General features: G+C 36.0%; 2 protein-coding genes across 4 annotated transcripts in view; one reads left to right on the plus strand and one right to left on the minus strand.

Annotated features, from left to right (window-relative positions):
• The window catches only part of LOC107716774 (ashwin-like), a 4,491-nt gene extending 1,621 nt beyond the window's left edge, over positions 1–2,870 (plus strand). The window contains exons 3-4 of one of the 2 annotated variants that reach the window (XM_016523328.1): positions 1,637–1,988; positions 2,112–2,870. In XM_016523328.1, coding sequence (XP_016378814.1) covers positions 1,637–1,988; positions 2,112–2,165 — 406 coding nt within the window. In that variant the 3' untranslated portion in view covers positions 2,166–2,870. Of the gene's footprint in view, positions 1–1,636; positions 1,989–2,108 lie in introns of both variants that reach the window. The other variant, XM_016523327.1, reaches the window with a different exon arrangement.
• A 2,360-nt stretch (positions 2,871–5,230) lies between these two features.
• Positions 5,231–15,693, minus strand: LOC107716797 (four and a half LIM domains protein 2). 2 transcript variants are annotated; one of them, XM_016523364.1, is made up of 8 exons: positions 15,609–15,693; positions 13,961–14,018; positions 13,692–13,848; positions 9,611–9,787; positions 9,257–9,431; positions 7,304–7,473; positions 6,888–7,074; positions 5,231–5,781 (listed from the first exon to the last, which is right to left on the minus strand). In XM_016523364.1, exons 4-8 carry the CDS (start codon positions 9,764–9,766, stop codon positions 5,630–5,632), a joined length of 840 nt encoding a protein of 279 aa, XP_016378850.1. In that variant the 5' UTR covers positions 9,767–9,787; positions 13,692–13,848; positions 13,961–14,018; positions 15,609–15,693; the 3' UTR covers positions 5,231–5,629. The 2 variants fall into 2 exon arrangements, with proteins under 2 accessions (XP_016378850.1, XP_016378849.1); XM_016523363.1 differs by lacking the exons at positions 13,692–13,848; positions 13,961–14,018; positions 15,609–15,693 and adding an exon at positions 11,116–11,402.
• Positions 15,694–16,196: the final 503 nt, after the last annotated feature.

A 16,196-nucleotide genomic window follows, 5' to 3' on the forward strand; every position in this document is an offset into this window, starting at 1 on the left:
TGTTTTTGGTGAGCTCAGGCTTTTCTGTAAAGTATTTTAATAAGATCTAGTAAAAATGCCTAATGTCCGAGGAATGAGTCAGAACAGTAGCAAACGAGTGACTCGTGCCTGTGTTGTGTTGTAGAGGAAGATAGCAGTGGGTGATGAAGAGGACCGCGAGCTGCTCACAGATCTGTACCTGCGGCATGTCATTCCTCTCCCGCAGAGGGATCTGCCCGGCAGCCGCTGGGGGAGGAGGATGGAGCGAAGCCGAGCGCACAGGTAACTTACTGCACACTCTCTCACACATGAAATGATGCTGTAGTGCTTGAAGGAAGAGTTCACCCACAAAAGAAAATTCTATCGCTTATTACATCTAATATAATATGTAATATAATCTACTCCGTGTGTGTTTTTAAGAAATAAATACTTTTATTTAGAACAGATGTATTAAATTTATCAAAAGTGACAGTAATTAGTGTTATAAAAACATTCTATTTACAAAAAATGCTGTTCTTTTGAACTTTATATTCATTAAAGAATCCTGAAAAATTGCATCATGTTTCCACAAAAATGTTAAACAACACAACTGTTTTTAAAGGGTTAGTTCACCCAAAAATGAAAATTCTGTCATTAATTACTCACCCTCATGTCGTTCCAAACCCGTAAGACCTTCGTTTATCTTCGGAACACAAATTCATATGTTTTTGATTAAATCTGAGAGCTCTCTGACCCTCCATAGACAGCAATGATACTGTCACGATCAACGCACAGAAACGTAGCAAGGACATCTGTAAAATAGTCCATGTGACATCAGGGGTTCAACCGTAATTTTACAAAGCTACAAGAATACTTTTTGTGTGTTAAGAAAACAATAATAACATAATTTATTCAACAATTCTTCTCCCCGAGTTACAGTCTTCCGCCATTTTGGAGAGTACCCTAGAACATAATAAACGTAATCAGCGTTGTTTACATTCAGTAGAAAGCGTGTGCATGCTAAGCTTAAACAACGCTGATTACGGACAATATTTGGCCGAGATACAACTATTTAAAAACCTTGAATCTGAGGGTGCAAAAAATCTAAATATTGAGAAAATCACCTTCAAAGTTGTCCAAATGAAGTTCTTAGCAATGCATATTACTAATCAAAACATAAGTTTTGGCATATTTACAGTAGGAAATTTACTAAATATTTTCATGGAACATGATCTTTACTTAATATCCTAATGATTTTTGTCATAAAAGAAAAATCGATAATTTTGACCCATACAGTGTATTGATGGCTATTGCTACAAATACCCCTGTGTTTTGTGTTCCAGGGTCGCATATTTTAAAATATGTAAAACAGAAAGCAGTTATTTTATATTTTAAGAATATTTCACTACATTACTGTTTTGTAATAATCACTGATACTCTTTCTTTTTGCTGAAGCTTTGAAATCTCATTGCCGTTGCTTGTTTGATGACAAAACCTGATTTCATGTTACTTAAAGGTGCACAAGTTTACAGAATGAAAAAAAAAATGATTTGAGAGGTAATTGTGAGAAATAATATAATATTTTATATTTTCATGGCTTTTTTTATGGCTGTGTTATGTACCTGAATGAAAATGTCCAAAGTATTTTCTCTTATATTCTAACTTTCTTTGGTTTCAGTTCAAGAAGTGATAGTGGCAGGAAGAGGCCGTTGATTGTGTTTGACAGCAGCTCTACTAACACTGGCAGTGTTAAGCTGAAGAAACCTGATCCTTCACCAGCACCTGTCACCACAGACCGACTAAAGCCCCCAGTTTCCAGCATCAGTCTCACAAACCCCATACGCAAGCTCTCTGGAACCTCTACAAACTCTTCCTCAAATTCCTCTAACAGGACCCCAGTGTCATCGCCAGGGGCCGGTCCCAAGAGCCCCTGTAATCACTCCAAAACTGCCAATTCCTCGGTACATTCAAACAACACCATGTCTAAACTAAAGCGCACGTCCCCCAGCGATGGAGAACCCAACACTAGTGTGAGTATCAAACTAACACCATGGTAAAAGTGCTTATTTAGCTTGACGGGTGTTCTGTGGTGTAGATAAGAGTGAATCTTTTAGGTTTTCTGATGGTGATTCTTTTATTTTTTGTGGCAGAAGGACATTAAGTCACCTGATACAAAGAAAAAGATTAAACATATCACATGGCCATAATCTGTGAAGTCATCTGGGATGGACAGTTAACGCCACTGACGTCGTCTGCTGGGTCTCTGAGGCAAAGACTGACTCGTGATGAGACACAAGAATTTGAAAGATGGGTTCTTGTCACACATCTCAAGTTGTCACTTTCATCTTTACTTACCAGCCTCAGGAAAGGTGACTTGTGAAATGTGACCCTCTGGTTTATTTCACACTAGGAAGCACTTCTGCTTTTGACTTGATGTGTGCTGAAGGAACTGAGACATTCCTAGCAGTTTTATGTTAGACTGATCAGTTTTTCACTTTTTTTAGCAATATGTTTATAGAAATATCTTTCTTGCAATGAACAAACTTTCCGTTGTGAGTGAATCATGTTGGCGAATCAAACCCACTAAGATGAAAAATGGACATGCTTTCCATTGGTCTGCAGTGTTTTACTGGTATAGGTGTATTCCCAGTAACTGGATGTGCTTGTACCGAGTGGCATTTTGAAGAAATCTCTTATTTCTCCAATAAAATGTTTGCATTGATCATTGTTTTAGATCGGGATAGGCCTGTCCAAGTGCTTTGGTCATTATCTGCTAAATCCCTTGACAGTTTTTGTGTTTCTAGCTCCCAAAGGGCCAAAATACAATTGTAATGTGTGTTGCATCATGCGTTGATGTGTTTAAGTGAGAAAGCGATATGAAGGGTGTTTCACATGTACGTGTTTTAGTGGTGGTCTTTTCTAGACATTATGAATTGAGTTTTTATTGAACTGCATGGAATGTTTCTCGGTGACAACAAGCCTGATAAAATAAATGGCTGAGAGCATTGATCACAGTGTTTGCGATTCTTTTTTTTTTTAATTAAGTCAAGAATTACCCCTGAAATTATAATATTATAAAAAGTATAATACGCTTAAGTTAATAATGGATCAGTGAAATGTACAGTCAATATCCGTAAAATAAAAGTTAGTTTATTAAATACATGAAATTTTGCACATATATTGTTGCTCTTTTGTTAGTTTTGACTGCTTTTATTGTCCTCATTTATAAGTCACTTTGGATAAAAGCGTCTGCTAAATGACTAAATGTAAATGTAATATGAATTCCATAGCTGTCCTGCTTTGTTCGCTACTGTTGAACAGTTTGGGGTTGGTAGGTTGTTTTATATATATAAATATATTTACTTACAGTATTACTGCTCTTATTGTGTTAAATGCAGCCTTGGTGAACATGAGACCGATTTCAAAAACCTATATATATATATATACACAGTGGCATGCGATCTGTTTTGACATATTTTAAAATGTCTTTATTCCTGTGATGCAAAGAGTTTTCAGCATCGTTACTCTATAGTCTTCAGTGTCATGTGATCTTTCATAAATCATTCTAATATGCTTTTCACTTTTAAACAGTTAATGCACCCTACAAAATTACTGACCCAAACATTTTTGGAGTTTTGTAATGAATTTAAATTACATTTGTGACCCTGGACCACAAAACCAGTCTCAAGTGTCAATTTTTCGAAATCGAGATTTATACATCACCCGAAAGCTAAATAAATAAGCTTTCCATTGATGTATGGTTTGTTAGGATATGACAATATTTGGCTGAGATACAACTATTTGAAAATCTGGAATCGGATCAGTGAAATGTACAGTCAATATCCGTAAAATAAAAGTTAGTTTATTAAATACATGAAATTTTGCACATATATTGTTGCTCTTTTGTTAGTTTTGACTGCTTTTATTGTCCTCATTTATAAGTCACTTTGGATAAAAGCGTCTGCTAAATGACTAAATGTAAATGTAATATGAATTCCATAGCTGTCCTGCTTTGTTCGCTACTGTTGAACAGTTTGGGGTTGGTAGGTTGTTTTATATATATAAATATATTTACTTACAGTATTACTGCTCTTATTGTGTTAAATGCAGCCTTGGTGAACATGAGACCGATTTCAAAAACCTATATATATATATATACACAGTGGCATGCGAAAGTTTGGGAACCCCTTGCAGAATTTGTGAAAATGTGAATAATTTTAACAAAATAAGAGAGATCATGCAATGATTTTTGGCATAAAAGAAAAATCGATAATTTTGACCCATACAATGATTTTTTTGGTTATTGCTACAAATATACCCCAGCGACTTAAACTGGTTTTGTGCTCCAGGGTCACATTTAGTTCTGAATGGTGCACAAGCCTGGTTGTTCTTGATCCAGGTTTAGGCAGAGATTTCCTGTCAATCGGTGAAGAAATGGTCATAATGAGCAAAGTGCACGAAGCCTTTTTGAGTGTTGGCCAATTACCTGTTTTTCCACAATAATGGCTTCTATTGTGCTGCTAGATTTGTCCGTTTCATCTTTTCAGCATTGTTTCATTTCTTTGTAGGTCTTGTAACTCCAGTCAGAGCTCACCGAACTTGCACTTTGTTCTCTTTCGCTCTTGTCAGCTCTCTCATTCTGTCATTCATCTCTCACTCTTGTCTCTATTCTGCTTTCAAACACTCCACTGTCTCTTATTAAAGAATAGAGATGCCTGTTTTCCATGCAGTTGCTTCTCAGACTTTTGTCCCAGAGGAGACATTGAAATCACAGAATGAAACATTTCTCCTTCCCCAGGGGAAAAGTGAAGTTTGCATGTTTTCCTGAATTCCTATAACCAAATCCTATTACAATATGAACCAAACACGGCTTATTCTAAAATGTTAAACATAGTAATAAGAACTAAGTCATCAAAACTATAAAACGATGCAAATGGATGTGAAACACTTGTTGAATGCTTTCCCTTCACTATGTGCTCCAGCCGCAAGAAATTCAAACCTAGGCAAAGTTTACATTAGTCTGCAGAACTCATTTCAAGCATTAAAGCATAATAGTTAAAGTTTTTTGACAGAATATATTTTGCATATGCCCTGATAAGAGGATGCACATTGTTTTGCACGGACATTGTCAACACTAGGTGGCTCTATTGTCCTGTTTTATTGTTTGAGCTGTACTGAGTGCTTGCTAGTGCAATAGTTCAGTTCATGTCATTCAATTAGAGAAACAAAAAACATGTAGTCTATTTCTTTTAATAAGCTTTACTGATATTGCATATGTACTTTATTTAGAATTCATCCTTAACTGTTAGATACACAAAAAGACCAAAATGCTTTTTTTGCACGTTAAGACATGGGTTATGCAACACATCAGAGAGCTGGTTAGACATTTGAAAGAGATATTAATGGTATCCTCACTTTTACAGTTTAATCTTTAGAACCAATTCTTTCCTCAGTCTTCATGTTAACACAAGCTGAAATAACTCTCCTGAAATAAAGAAAATCTGCCTCTTGCTATACATACACTATTATAATCTTTGCTACAACAATGTTTGCTATGTTTCCATGGAGTACCTAAATGTATTCATTGTTCACACTGTTTCATGCTTTGCCAATGCTTTGGTTTTAACATTTCAAGCATGTCATGCATGCTTGGACTGTTTCTTGCACACTTTCACATGTCTTTGCCACACTCAGGACACAGGATGTCATCTCTCTCGGTGAGGAAACCTCTGCCCACCAGAGACACTGAGCACTTCTTGCAGTTGAAACAGTCGTTGTGCCACTGGCGCTCCTCAAAGGAGATGTACTTGCTTCCTCCAAGTCCTACATGTGATTGCAAACAAGTTATGAGCACTGGCAACAAAGAGATGTAGCTGTATTGCATAACAGTTCATGGATGCTGGTAGATTTGAGCTAAATGACCATTTTTATCCTGTTTGCTACACCAGTGTTATTTTAGTATCACTTATACTATCATAGCATTTGTTAATATTATGAATTGGCTTTTATGTTTATGTTCAGTTTTCTTTTTAATAAAGCAATAATCCCCAAGAAGCCGTGGTTTACAGTGAATTTATAACAGCTAAGAGGCGTTGTTAGGCACGACGCAAAGCGGAATGCCTAAAACCCCCTTAGCTGTTATAAATTCACTGTAAACCACGGCTTCACGGGGTTTATTGCTTTATTAAAAAGAAAACTGAACATAAACATAAAAGCCAATTTTGTAACGTTAATTCCATATACGTAGTAAGGTTTCACAGAATAAAACAAAAGCAAATAAAGCGTAATGATATAGATAAAAACAGTATTCTTCCACCAAACAATGTAGTTCCTCAGAAACAGTTGTGGTTCCAACAAAGTAGTTGCCGAGCAACACACAGAAGTAAACAAGGGTGTATGTTTGTAGTGTAATTTACAACAGCTTCGAACGCGGCTCAACCAATCAGAATCAAGGACCGGAACTATCCGTTTTAGAATTTTAGTTTTAGAATTTTTCTTATGTGCTGTTGTCATTTTTACAGTATGTTTATAAATAGCTCTGTTTAGCTTTCATTTACTTTTATTTCAGTTTTAGTTGTAATACTTCAACTCAAACTTATTCAATTAGTTGCAAAGGTAGCAATTCTAATTTTAAGTTTTTAAGTGTACATTTTGAATCTGATATTTGTGTTTTATTTTTATTTCAGCTTTATTGCAATTAACAAAAAAATATTCATAGTAGTTTAAGTTTTAGCTAACAAAAACGACACTGTGTTACACTGGATTACATTCAAGAATGGACTTGGAATTGAAATACATTCTCAATTTAATTCTGAATGGCACACAACCCTGATTTCAAACAATCAGACATGATCGGTTCGATCGGAATTAAGGTAATTCCGTATAGAAGCTATTTCTATTTGTAGTTCCATTTGTTGGATTGTGCATACCACTGATGGGGGTGGTGCAGGAGGCACATTTCTTGGCATACAAGTTGCAGAAGCAGTTGAGGCAGTAGGCAAAGTCATCACGAGAGGTGAAGCGCTGGCCAGACAGCTGCTGCTTACAGCCAGTGCACAGGAAACAGTCCTTGTGCCATGGCTGGTCATGGTACGTCACACCTCCAGTGGTGATGGGCTACACAGACAAGAAAGGAGATGAAGACATTGACTATGATCAAAATAACATACTTCCCTGTTATGTATTCCTACTACTGTTATCTGTATGCATAGAATAGCTTGATTTTGTGACTGCATGGACTGTATTTCACTCATAGTTGACTGGTGTCTTAATGTTTAATGTACTTGTAGCTTGTATATTTAACTCCTGTGTTGTAGTTCATAGGTTACTTCAACTGTGACTCTACCTTCTTGCAGTGAACACACTGCATGGCAAACTGCTTTTCGTAGCAGGGCACGCAGTAGTTATGGTTGTCTTTGGGGATGAAGCTCTTGGTGCCAATTGGCTGCTGGCAGCGCTGGCAGGTAAAGCAGGTCTCATGCCAGCTGTTTCCTTTATGCTCCATCTTCCTGGAGCCTGAGGGAGAGAAGAGAGCCATCTTAACCCAAATGCAACAGCATTCTGCTTATGAAGTGAAGCATGTTAAAACGATACTGTGATCCATAACACTCAAGGTACATATTATGAAATTATAATGAAAGATGGAGGAAGTTGGTAGATATATGTCCTTGTCCAAAATATCAGGTCATGTTACACTAGAATATCAGATACTTTCTATGCCCTCATAATTATATCCAATTATAATATTTAGTCCATGTATTTTGTAAAGTATGTTACCGTTCAAAAGTTTGGGGGTCTGTACTATGTTTAATGTTTTTGAAAAAAGTCACTTATGCTCACCAAGGATGCATTTATTTGATTAAAAATGTAGTAAAACACTAGAAATGTAAATTCAGTGTAACAGAAAGTTCAGCATCATTACTTCAGTCTTCAGTGTCACATGATCTTTCAGAAATCATTCTAATATGCTGATTTGATGCTCAAGAAGCATTTCTTATTATGAACAATGTTGAAAACAGTTGTGCTGCTTAATATTTCTTTCTAATATTTGAAGGATAGAAAGTTCAAAAGAACAGTTTTGTTTTTCATTATAAAAAAAAACAGTTGAATGCATCCTTCAGTCAAATTATTAATTATTTAAAAATGTTTTCAAAATTCAGCATTTTTGAATGGTAGTGTATGTGTATAGACAAATACAATTTTGAGATATTTGTATGTTTGAATGTTAATTAATTTATGACTTCATGTTAAAAATGCTCCCATAAAAACTTTAATAAGCTGCAATGTTTTGACCCAAACTAGGTCTTCATCAGGCGCTATGCATACAAACGTGAGGACTTAATATCTTTTTATTTATTTGATTATGTATTTCATTTGTCTTTAACTGTTTTGCTTGTTTACTCAAATAGGCATTTGGTCATATTTAAATGGCTAAGTGGCCTATTGTATTTTTTTAATATAGTAAAATTACACATATTTACAATTCACAAAGTTTATGCCAAATTCTATAAGAACCAATTCTATATAAATAATCATTACAGGACAAAATATTGGTTGTATATAGTCTTATCAGTCACAGGTTATCAGGCTTACAGTACTCCCCATTTTATCTGTAATGCGGCAGGAAAGTTTAGCTGTTAAGAAAACAAAGCATAATTCTTTTTTAACACATCCAGACGAAAGTCCAATAAACACCAGCCATGGCGCAACTGTCAGCAGTGGTGTAAACAGAGACAGCACAGAGTTTCATTGTTTTAAAAAGTCTGGCTCATATCTTTTAAATCCATGTGCTCCAGATTTGAAATATTAAGTTTCACTCAGTAAGAGCTGGAGCATTCCACAGGACTGTGAGCACAAACTGAATCACATTCATTAAACAGCTACTACACATATAATAAATCTAAACTTGGTTCCATCTATTCATTTTGATTGATCAATATCATAAAAAGAGTGGTTGATCGTAAAACATAATGGGTTAATAAGAGTGTGACATTTTTACATGGTCATATGGACCTGTCTTTGAAGATTTATGAATGAATATCTATTACCAGTTGAGCAGATCACTTATTGCTTTGACGTCATGACGGGCCTCTAATATATCTATCTAATGACCGTTATTCTTTCTTCACAAGGTCTGGGCAAAGATAAACTCTGTGTGAAAGGAAGCCGTTTTCTTTTGCTTTAATGGAAAGAATGTGTCGCTGAAGGAATAATTATGTTTTTATGGCAGTGCATGAGTATAAAAAACACATCTACTGATATGAGGTAATAGTTCCTCCCACAATGAAGAATCTCTAACCAGGCATGATGGTCTTCTTGCACTCATGGCATTTGGAGGAGTACTCATTAGAATAGCACTCGGTGCACAGCAGCTGCTCGTCTTTGGTAGAGAAAGGCTTGTCCACCAGTGAGCGCTTGCACTGGAAGCAGTGGAAACAGTCCTCGTGCCAGTGACGGTCCTTGTAGGACAGATCCTAAAGCCACAAAAGATGCGCTTTCATGACAATGGATGAATTAGAGATAGTAACACACATATGGACCCATCCACAGTCTGTTTGATGACCAGCTGATGCACTTTTCAGATCTGCAAGCTCTAATCTGATTGGCCAGTTTTATGCAACTTCATACAGAATGTTATTTTAAGCGATGTTACCCTGCTGTTGCAGCCGATGGGTTTCTTGCACTCCTCGCAGGTGTTGGAGTACAGGCTCTCATAGCACTTCACACAGTAAGGGTTTTCCTCACGAAGAACATACTTCTTCCCAAACAGAGACTCCTTGCAGTAGTGGCAGTCATAACGCTCTGTCATCTTTACTTCTGCCTTTCAGTCCTGTGATGAAGAGTATAAGGAGATGTGTGAAAATGATGCAATCTTTGTTTATATTTATTTTGCTCAAACTGTCATTAACTATTGAGTTGTGAGATATTCAGATTTGTATTTTTTAAAATACCACTGTCTTGTAACCTGTAAATAAACTGAATGTTTTTCCATTTTTTATACCTTTATATAGAAATACATATTCTGCACTATTTTTAGGTCACTTATACAATGATTGTGAAATTATTTCCAGATGTGCTTGCTTCCACTGAAGCTCAAGATGCTCTTTGGATCATCTCAAATCATGCTGGAGAACATGATCATCAGATTTTGCTTGAGAAACTCATGCATCATTAAAGCAGTGTTATTTTATTGTTATTGATATGCAGTTATAGTTTTTTATTAATATTTCAAATTAGATTTTTTTATATTTTCATTTTAAAGTTTTAGCATTTCTTGTCTATATATAGACACTATATTTAAATAAAATTGTACTTTTAGTTTGTTTAGTTTTTGAGTTATTTTAGTACTTAAAAATGAGAAAAAAAATTTAAATATTAATTTATTTCAGTTAATGTTTATTTTAATTTCTATGGTTTTAGTTTTGGTTAATTATAATAAATACATTTCCCATTCAACACCTAACTCAATTTTTTTATGATAATAATACAATTGACATAATTATAGGCAATTTCACTAGTGGTCTCAGACTTTTGGAGCCCATTTCATACATTTTGCAACATTTTAACATTAAACTCCTCGTCAGCTTTTACTGGTTACATTTATATGATAATGGTTTTACAAAAAAATCGAGAAATTAAGAAGGAAAGAAAGAAAGAAAGATATTAAGAGATGAGGGTTTATAAATGTTTTAGTGTTTAAGGAGATATCAGATGTTGCTAACCATATCATCAGAAGCTCATAACATCAGAAGCATCAGTCAAATTCACTCTCTGGATGGCTAACAGTGATCAGTCATTCTCAGTCCTGGTGCACAGTGTAGTACATCATAGCATCGTAACCAGCCTGTTATCTCACCTCCAGCTGTCAGCCATTATGTTGTGTATCAGCATGTGTTAGTGTGCGTACATAAATGTGTCTCTGCTGGCAAGCATGTGATTACCTAGAAACATCACCATGAATGGACTTTTTTCTGTATCTTTCCTGTAATAGGCCACATAATTCTATTGTTACAACACTGGTCCGATTCTAAAACTGATCTGAAAGCAAATCATTCAAAGAAACATTGGTGTTCAATGTGTATCTTATGTGAAATTAATTGAGAGAGAAATTGTGATTTCTTCTAAATTATTCTTAATAACAGAATGACATCTACTCACGCGGCTGTCTGAGTCCTGGACCTGTTAAGCCTCTCTGCGTATTGTTCCCATGAGCCCTGTGATGCTGAGCGCCGCCTCACTCCGTGCCACCGCCTCAGGGGTCCCCAGTGTCCCGCACACGCTCTCTCCCTGTTCCTCAGCCCCCTGCTATCCCGTTGTGAGTTTGTCTAACTGAGCCCTCGTCCGGCCCGTGCTTCACTACTACACCAAATCCCCCTCTACTGTTTTACCATAAAAGGCAGCAGATGGAAACCAGGAGAAGCGGCACTCTTGCTTAAAATCCTTCTAAGAAAATTCTTTGAGTTGCACAGTCAGTCCTTCACTCCCCCCTCCTCTGTTTCCTGTTTGTCTTGCCCTTTTCTGCTGTCTCACTTCTTCAGGCTTTCTCCCTTTCTCCATCCAACTGGCAAGCCATCTCAATTCTTTCCATCAGTTTCCTTCTACGTCTTTTCACACTATCAAAATAGCATACTGCAGGTTACTCTGACCATATTTTCTTGTGGCAATAGGTTGTCCATGGGTCTGACCATGACATACTATATGTACTATGCACACAGGATGACCATGACCATACTGTGCCACTAAATACTAATGTTTTTTTGGTAACACTTTAGTATAGGGACCAATTCTCACTATTAACTTGCTTATTAGCATCCCTATTACCAACATATTGGCTGTTTGTTAGTACGTATAAAGCACATATTCTGCATCATCATATTCTACATCCCTAATTCGACCCAATACCAAAACTTAACAACTACCTTACTAACTATTAATAAGAGGCAATTTAGGAGTTTACTGAGGCAAAAGTCTTAGTTAATGGTTTGTTAATAGTGAGAATTGGACCTTAAAATAAAGTGTGACCATTTTTTCCAGCACCTTTCCTTCCATCGTACTGAACTTGACAAAATCTTGCCTTGGTTTGAGACAGTACAGATAAACTACATTGTTTAAATAAAATGACTAAATTAACTTTAACTAAATTGTTTAAATGAAGTTTGAAATGATTTATCAATCAATCACTCTTATCTGTGATTGCTGTAAACCAGTGGTTTTCCAAAACTGTGAGAACCTGGTTTTTCAAAGGAAACTGGTTCTTCAGTTTATAGTTGTTTTGCCTTATTTTAATGTTTGTTTCATCGTATTTTATCATTTTAAGTCATCTTGAGGCCTGTATCCAGGGCTGTTTTTGGAAATGTACAGTACTTACAACTTTGCCTTAGACGTATCTAAATGTAGGAAGCAAAAAAGGTTCCTGACAACCTGATGGGTTTAGTCTTGAATTTGGAATGACATAAACTAATGTGCAGTGATACTGATGTGCTAAAGCAAGCAAATGAAAACATTTATAAAATACCATGCAATAGATCTAAATAATTATACTTGGGTTCATTCTTCTGATTCCTCTTATGTTGTCAAAGGAAATCTTATTCTAATCTTATTTGTCTTTATTGTCCTTTATTGTTTCTAATCTTCAGTCCAGTAAATACATCGAATCCTCGCTATGATTGCCTGCAACTACCCTGTAAAATTTGACAAGACTACATTCATTCAAGCAAGTTTGGTGGTGGCTGCAATAATTCAGTTGAAGAATTAAGATGGATAAGCATGTTTGTTAAAGCTTAAATATCAAAATTATCCTGTTTGTCAGCTGAATCATTCTTGGCAGTTTGTAAAGCCAATTTAAGCTAATTCACTTTTGTTTATGAAATTTTGTCACCAGCACACTTGATCTAAACTGATCTCCTCTAACAAGATCTCTCTTGGGCATGACTTGGTATTTCTCTAATCTCTCTTTTTATAATCCTCAGCTGTGTTCGGAGACATCTGCGAGTGTCATCACACAAACATATCACACAATGCTAATTAAAAGTATAGCAGAGGTCGGAAAGATAAACGGAAAGCTTTTAGACGACACTAAAAAGAGAAGCCAGACAGGTGGATGGAAGACTAACCCTCCTGAGATTAAGACCTTGTTTTCACGCCCCACACACGACCTTCACACCCCCATTCCTGCTCCAGCACAATCCATATCCATGGAGAGAGTGAGACAAGAGTCTGACGACCCATCAGGACTCTATAAACGCCCACCGTGCCTTTTATCTTCTCCATAAATGTTTTAAGAGAGACTTATAGCTGTCATAGACCTTAGTGTGTCATATACAAACCCGTTAACACAATACCAAGCCACTGTGAGACAAATTTTTTACTGCAGACGTTTGTTAGTAGACTCAAATGAATGCTTTTTGCATTTTTTTTAAGAAATTAATAGTTTAAGTTGTAATAATATTTCACAATATTACAATTTTTTACTGGATTTTTATTTGTTCTGCTTTTTTTGGTCTAAAGGAGTGATATATTCACCTAATAGCGACTGTGCAGAATGACAGAAGAACAACCATAAAGCAGCAGATGTGATGACAGAGGCATTGACATGACAGATACTTGCACAAATTGGAGTGATTCTGACAGAGAACAGAGGTTTAGTGATGGATGGTAGTTGTATCATTGCTCACGAGTGTGATCTGGTGTTAGTATAATCAACCTGTATAGACACGAGTGCCTGTGGTTCTTACCTCAGGAGAAGAGCTGTCTGTCTGTGTGAAGAGTCTGGCCAGACTGAGCGTAGAGGCTCTCGACTGGGGCTGTATGTTCTCCTGATTAAATTACTCCACCTATGGAGTGACTAATTGGAGTGGTAGGATTTGGGCAGGCTTTTTCTATCAAGATGAGCTATAAATACAACACAGCAACACTAAAAGTACCAGCACACTAGATAAAGCCCATCTGCGTATAGACACACACACACAAACACAAACACATACACATATACATTCCCTCTTACCTCTTCAGTCCTGTGTCCTTTTAAGGCCTCGTTTAGTTTTGTGAGAGTTACATTCATTCTGAAATAAATATAAAAAGATTTTAATCTATTACAACAATTTAAAAAAACAATGATTTTATGATATTTTTGTCTTGTTTTCTAGTAGAAAATATCTAAAAGTATCTATTCCTGAAACATGCTTAAAAAGCAAAATTGTGTTATGATATTAAGACTTCTTTTCAGAGAATATATCTTGAATTAAATGTATTATTCTTAGTCCATTAGTCCAAGCATAACAATTTTGTTTAGCTTAAAACAAGTGGATGTGGTTTATGATTTAGGATTCATCAACAGGTGTAAATCTGGCAATTTTTCATTTTTATGTATCAGAGTATTCGGTCTTCATTTTAAAGGGCTGTGCCATTATCACATTGCTATTGATGAAAGTAAAATACAAGCATGGACAGAAAAGTGCTTGGACCCAAACGTGTATTATGTAAGATTTTCTGTTTCATAGTAATAACTCTTGTCTTCATCATCTGCGTCTTATTCCCTCGCTTCATTTCTGCCCCTCAAGCGTTTGCGAGAGAGAAGCGAGCCAGAGCAAACAAACAACTTGGGGAATGTTTACAGACCTCCTCTCTTGCAATGGACGTTTTTTTTATTGAAACATTTTAATGTGACAAAACACATTTTTATTTGACTTTAGTTGCCTTTAGTTATGATTCTTTAATTCAGATTTAAAGAAGTCAGAAGAAAAGTTTATTCACATGTTCAAAGTCCATCTAAAAGTAAGTACTCACATAAGTTATTTTAAATACATTGTCCTCACAAACGGTCTCTTATGCAAGCAATTTGTGACACTGACCCTTTAAACTAATTTGTACACTATCATTTTTGCTTACAATGAAGCACAAGATGCTCTTTGGGACATTCTAAAATCATATTAGGACATAATGGATCATGTGGCTTGAGTGCACATGACATTCAGAAAAAGGGATATACTAAGAAATGCTGAAATCCATGTAAATTGTTAATTCATTTTTTCACTTAAATTGTATGCTGATAGTGAAATTTACAATGAAAAACTTCATTAAATTAGAAAACAATGCAAGATGCACTTTACTAGTGGTCTAAGTCTTTAGGATACAGCTGCACATACTGTATAGCCTACTACAGTATATACAGTGGCCCCAAAAAGTATATGGACACAAAAGTCAATCTTAAAGGCATAGTTCACCCAGAAATGAAAATCCTGTCATCATTTACTCACCCTCATGTCTTTCCAAACCTGTATGACTTTTTTTTCCCTCTACACAAAACAAGATATTTTGAGTAACGTTAGTAATAATACAGTTGTGTTTACCACTGACTTTAACTGCATGGACAAAAAACAATGAGACATTTTTCAAACATATCTTATATGATTTTTATGTTCCACAGAAGAAAGTCATATGGGTTTGGAATGGCATGAGGGCGAGTAAATGATGACAGAATTTTCATTTTTTTAGAGTTAACTATTCCTTTAAAAATTTATTGTCAGCACAAGCACACATTCCAATCAAACATTTCACAAAACAATAAATATTGTTTAAATAAATCGTGTTTGGACACTTTCTGGCTTTTCGAAGTTAGTGGATCATGTTCATAGTGATGTGATATACTACACCTGTGGACCTGAACTTCAGGAGAACTTCATACCTCCCATTGACTCCAGCTGGCATGGTTACATGCAATAGCAAAAAAGATGTGGAGAAACATCATTTGTTTGCAGACTCCACTGGACATTACCTTTTAAGTGGCTTTGCACCTAAATCTTGCCCTCAGTCCCTCTCCACCTCTCTGTCACTCTAGGGGATTGTGTTAAAGATATTTTCCATACGTCCTGATAACAGACCCTCTGTTTGGTTTCTGAGAATATTGTGGAGCTATTTTTTGCACCTTTCCATCTCTCACTCTTCACCTCTCTCCTTTCTAATCACAGCCTCCCCCACCTCCTTCCCCCATCATCCCCTTTATCTTTCTCTCTCAGTTATGGAGTGATCCTGATCCATGGAACTTACTAGATCTGCTACTGTATGCGATTTTAGAAATCTATACGTCTTGTTTCATCAAACAAACTCTGTTGTGTTGATTTATTAGTAGCTGTGATACTTAACACTGATAAATCAGTTGGGGATTCCCTCTGTTGTAGAAAGAAAGTGAATATGGATGATATTCAATAGGATGCAAGTGTGGAGTTTGGGAAGTCATCTCA

Source organism: Sinocyclocheilus rhinocerous, unplaced genomic scaffold (genome assembly GCF_001515625.1).
Source record: "Sinocyclocheilus rhinocerous isolate Xijiao unplaced genomic scaffold, SAMN03320098_v1.1 scaffold1441, whole genome shotgun sequence".
Taxonomy (NCBI): domain Eukaryota; kingdom Metazoa; phylum Chordata; class Actinopteri; order Cypriniformes; family Cyprinidae; genus Sinocyclocheilus; species Sinocyclocheilus rhinocerous.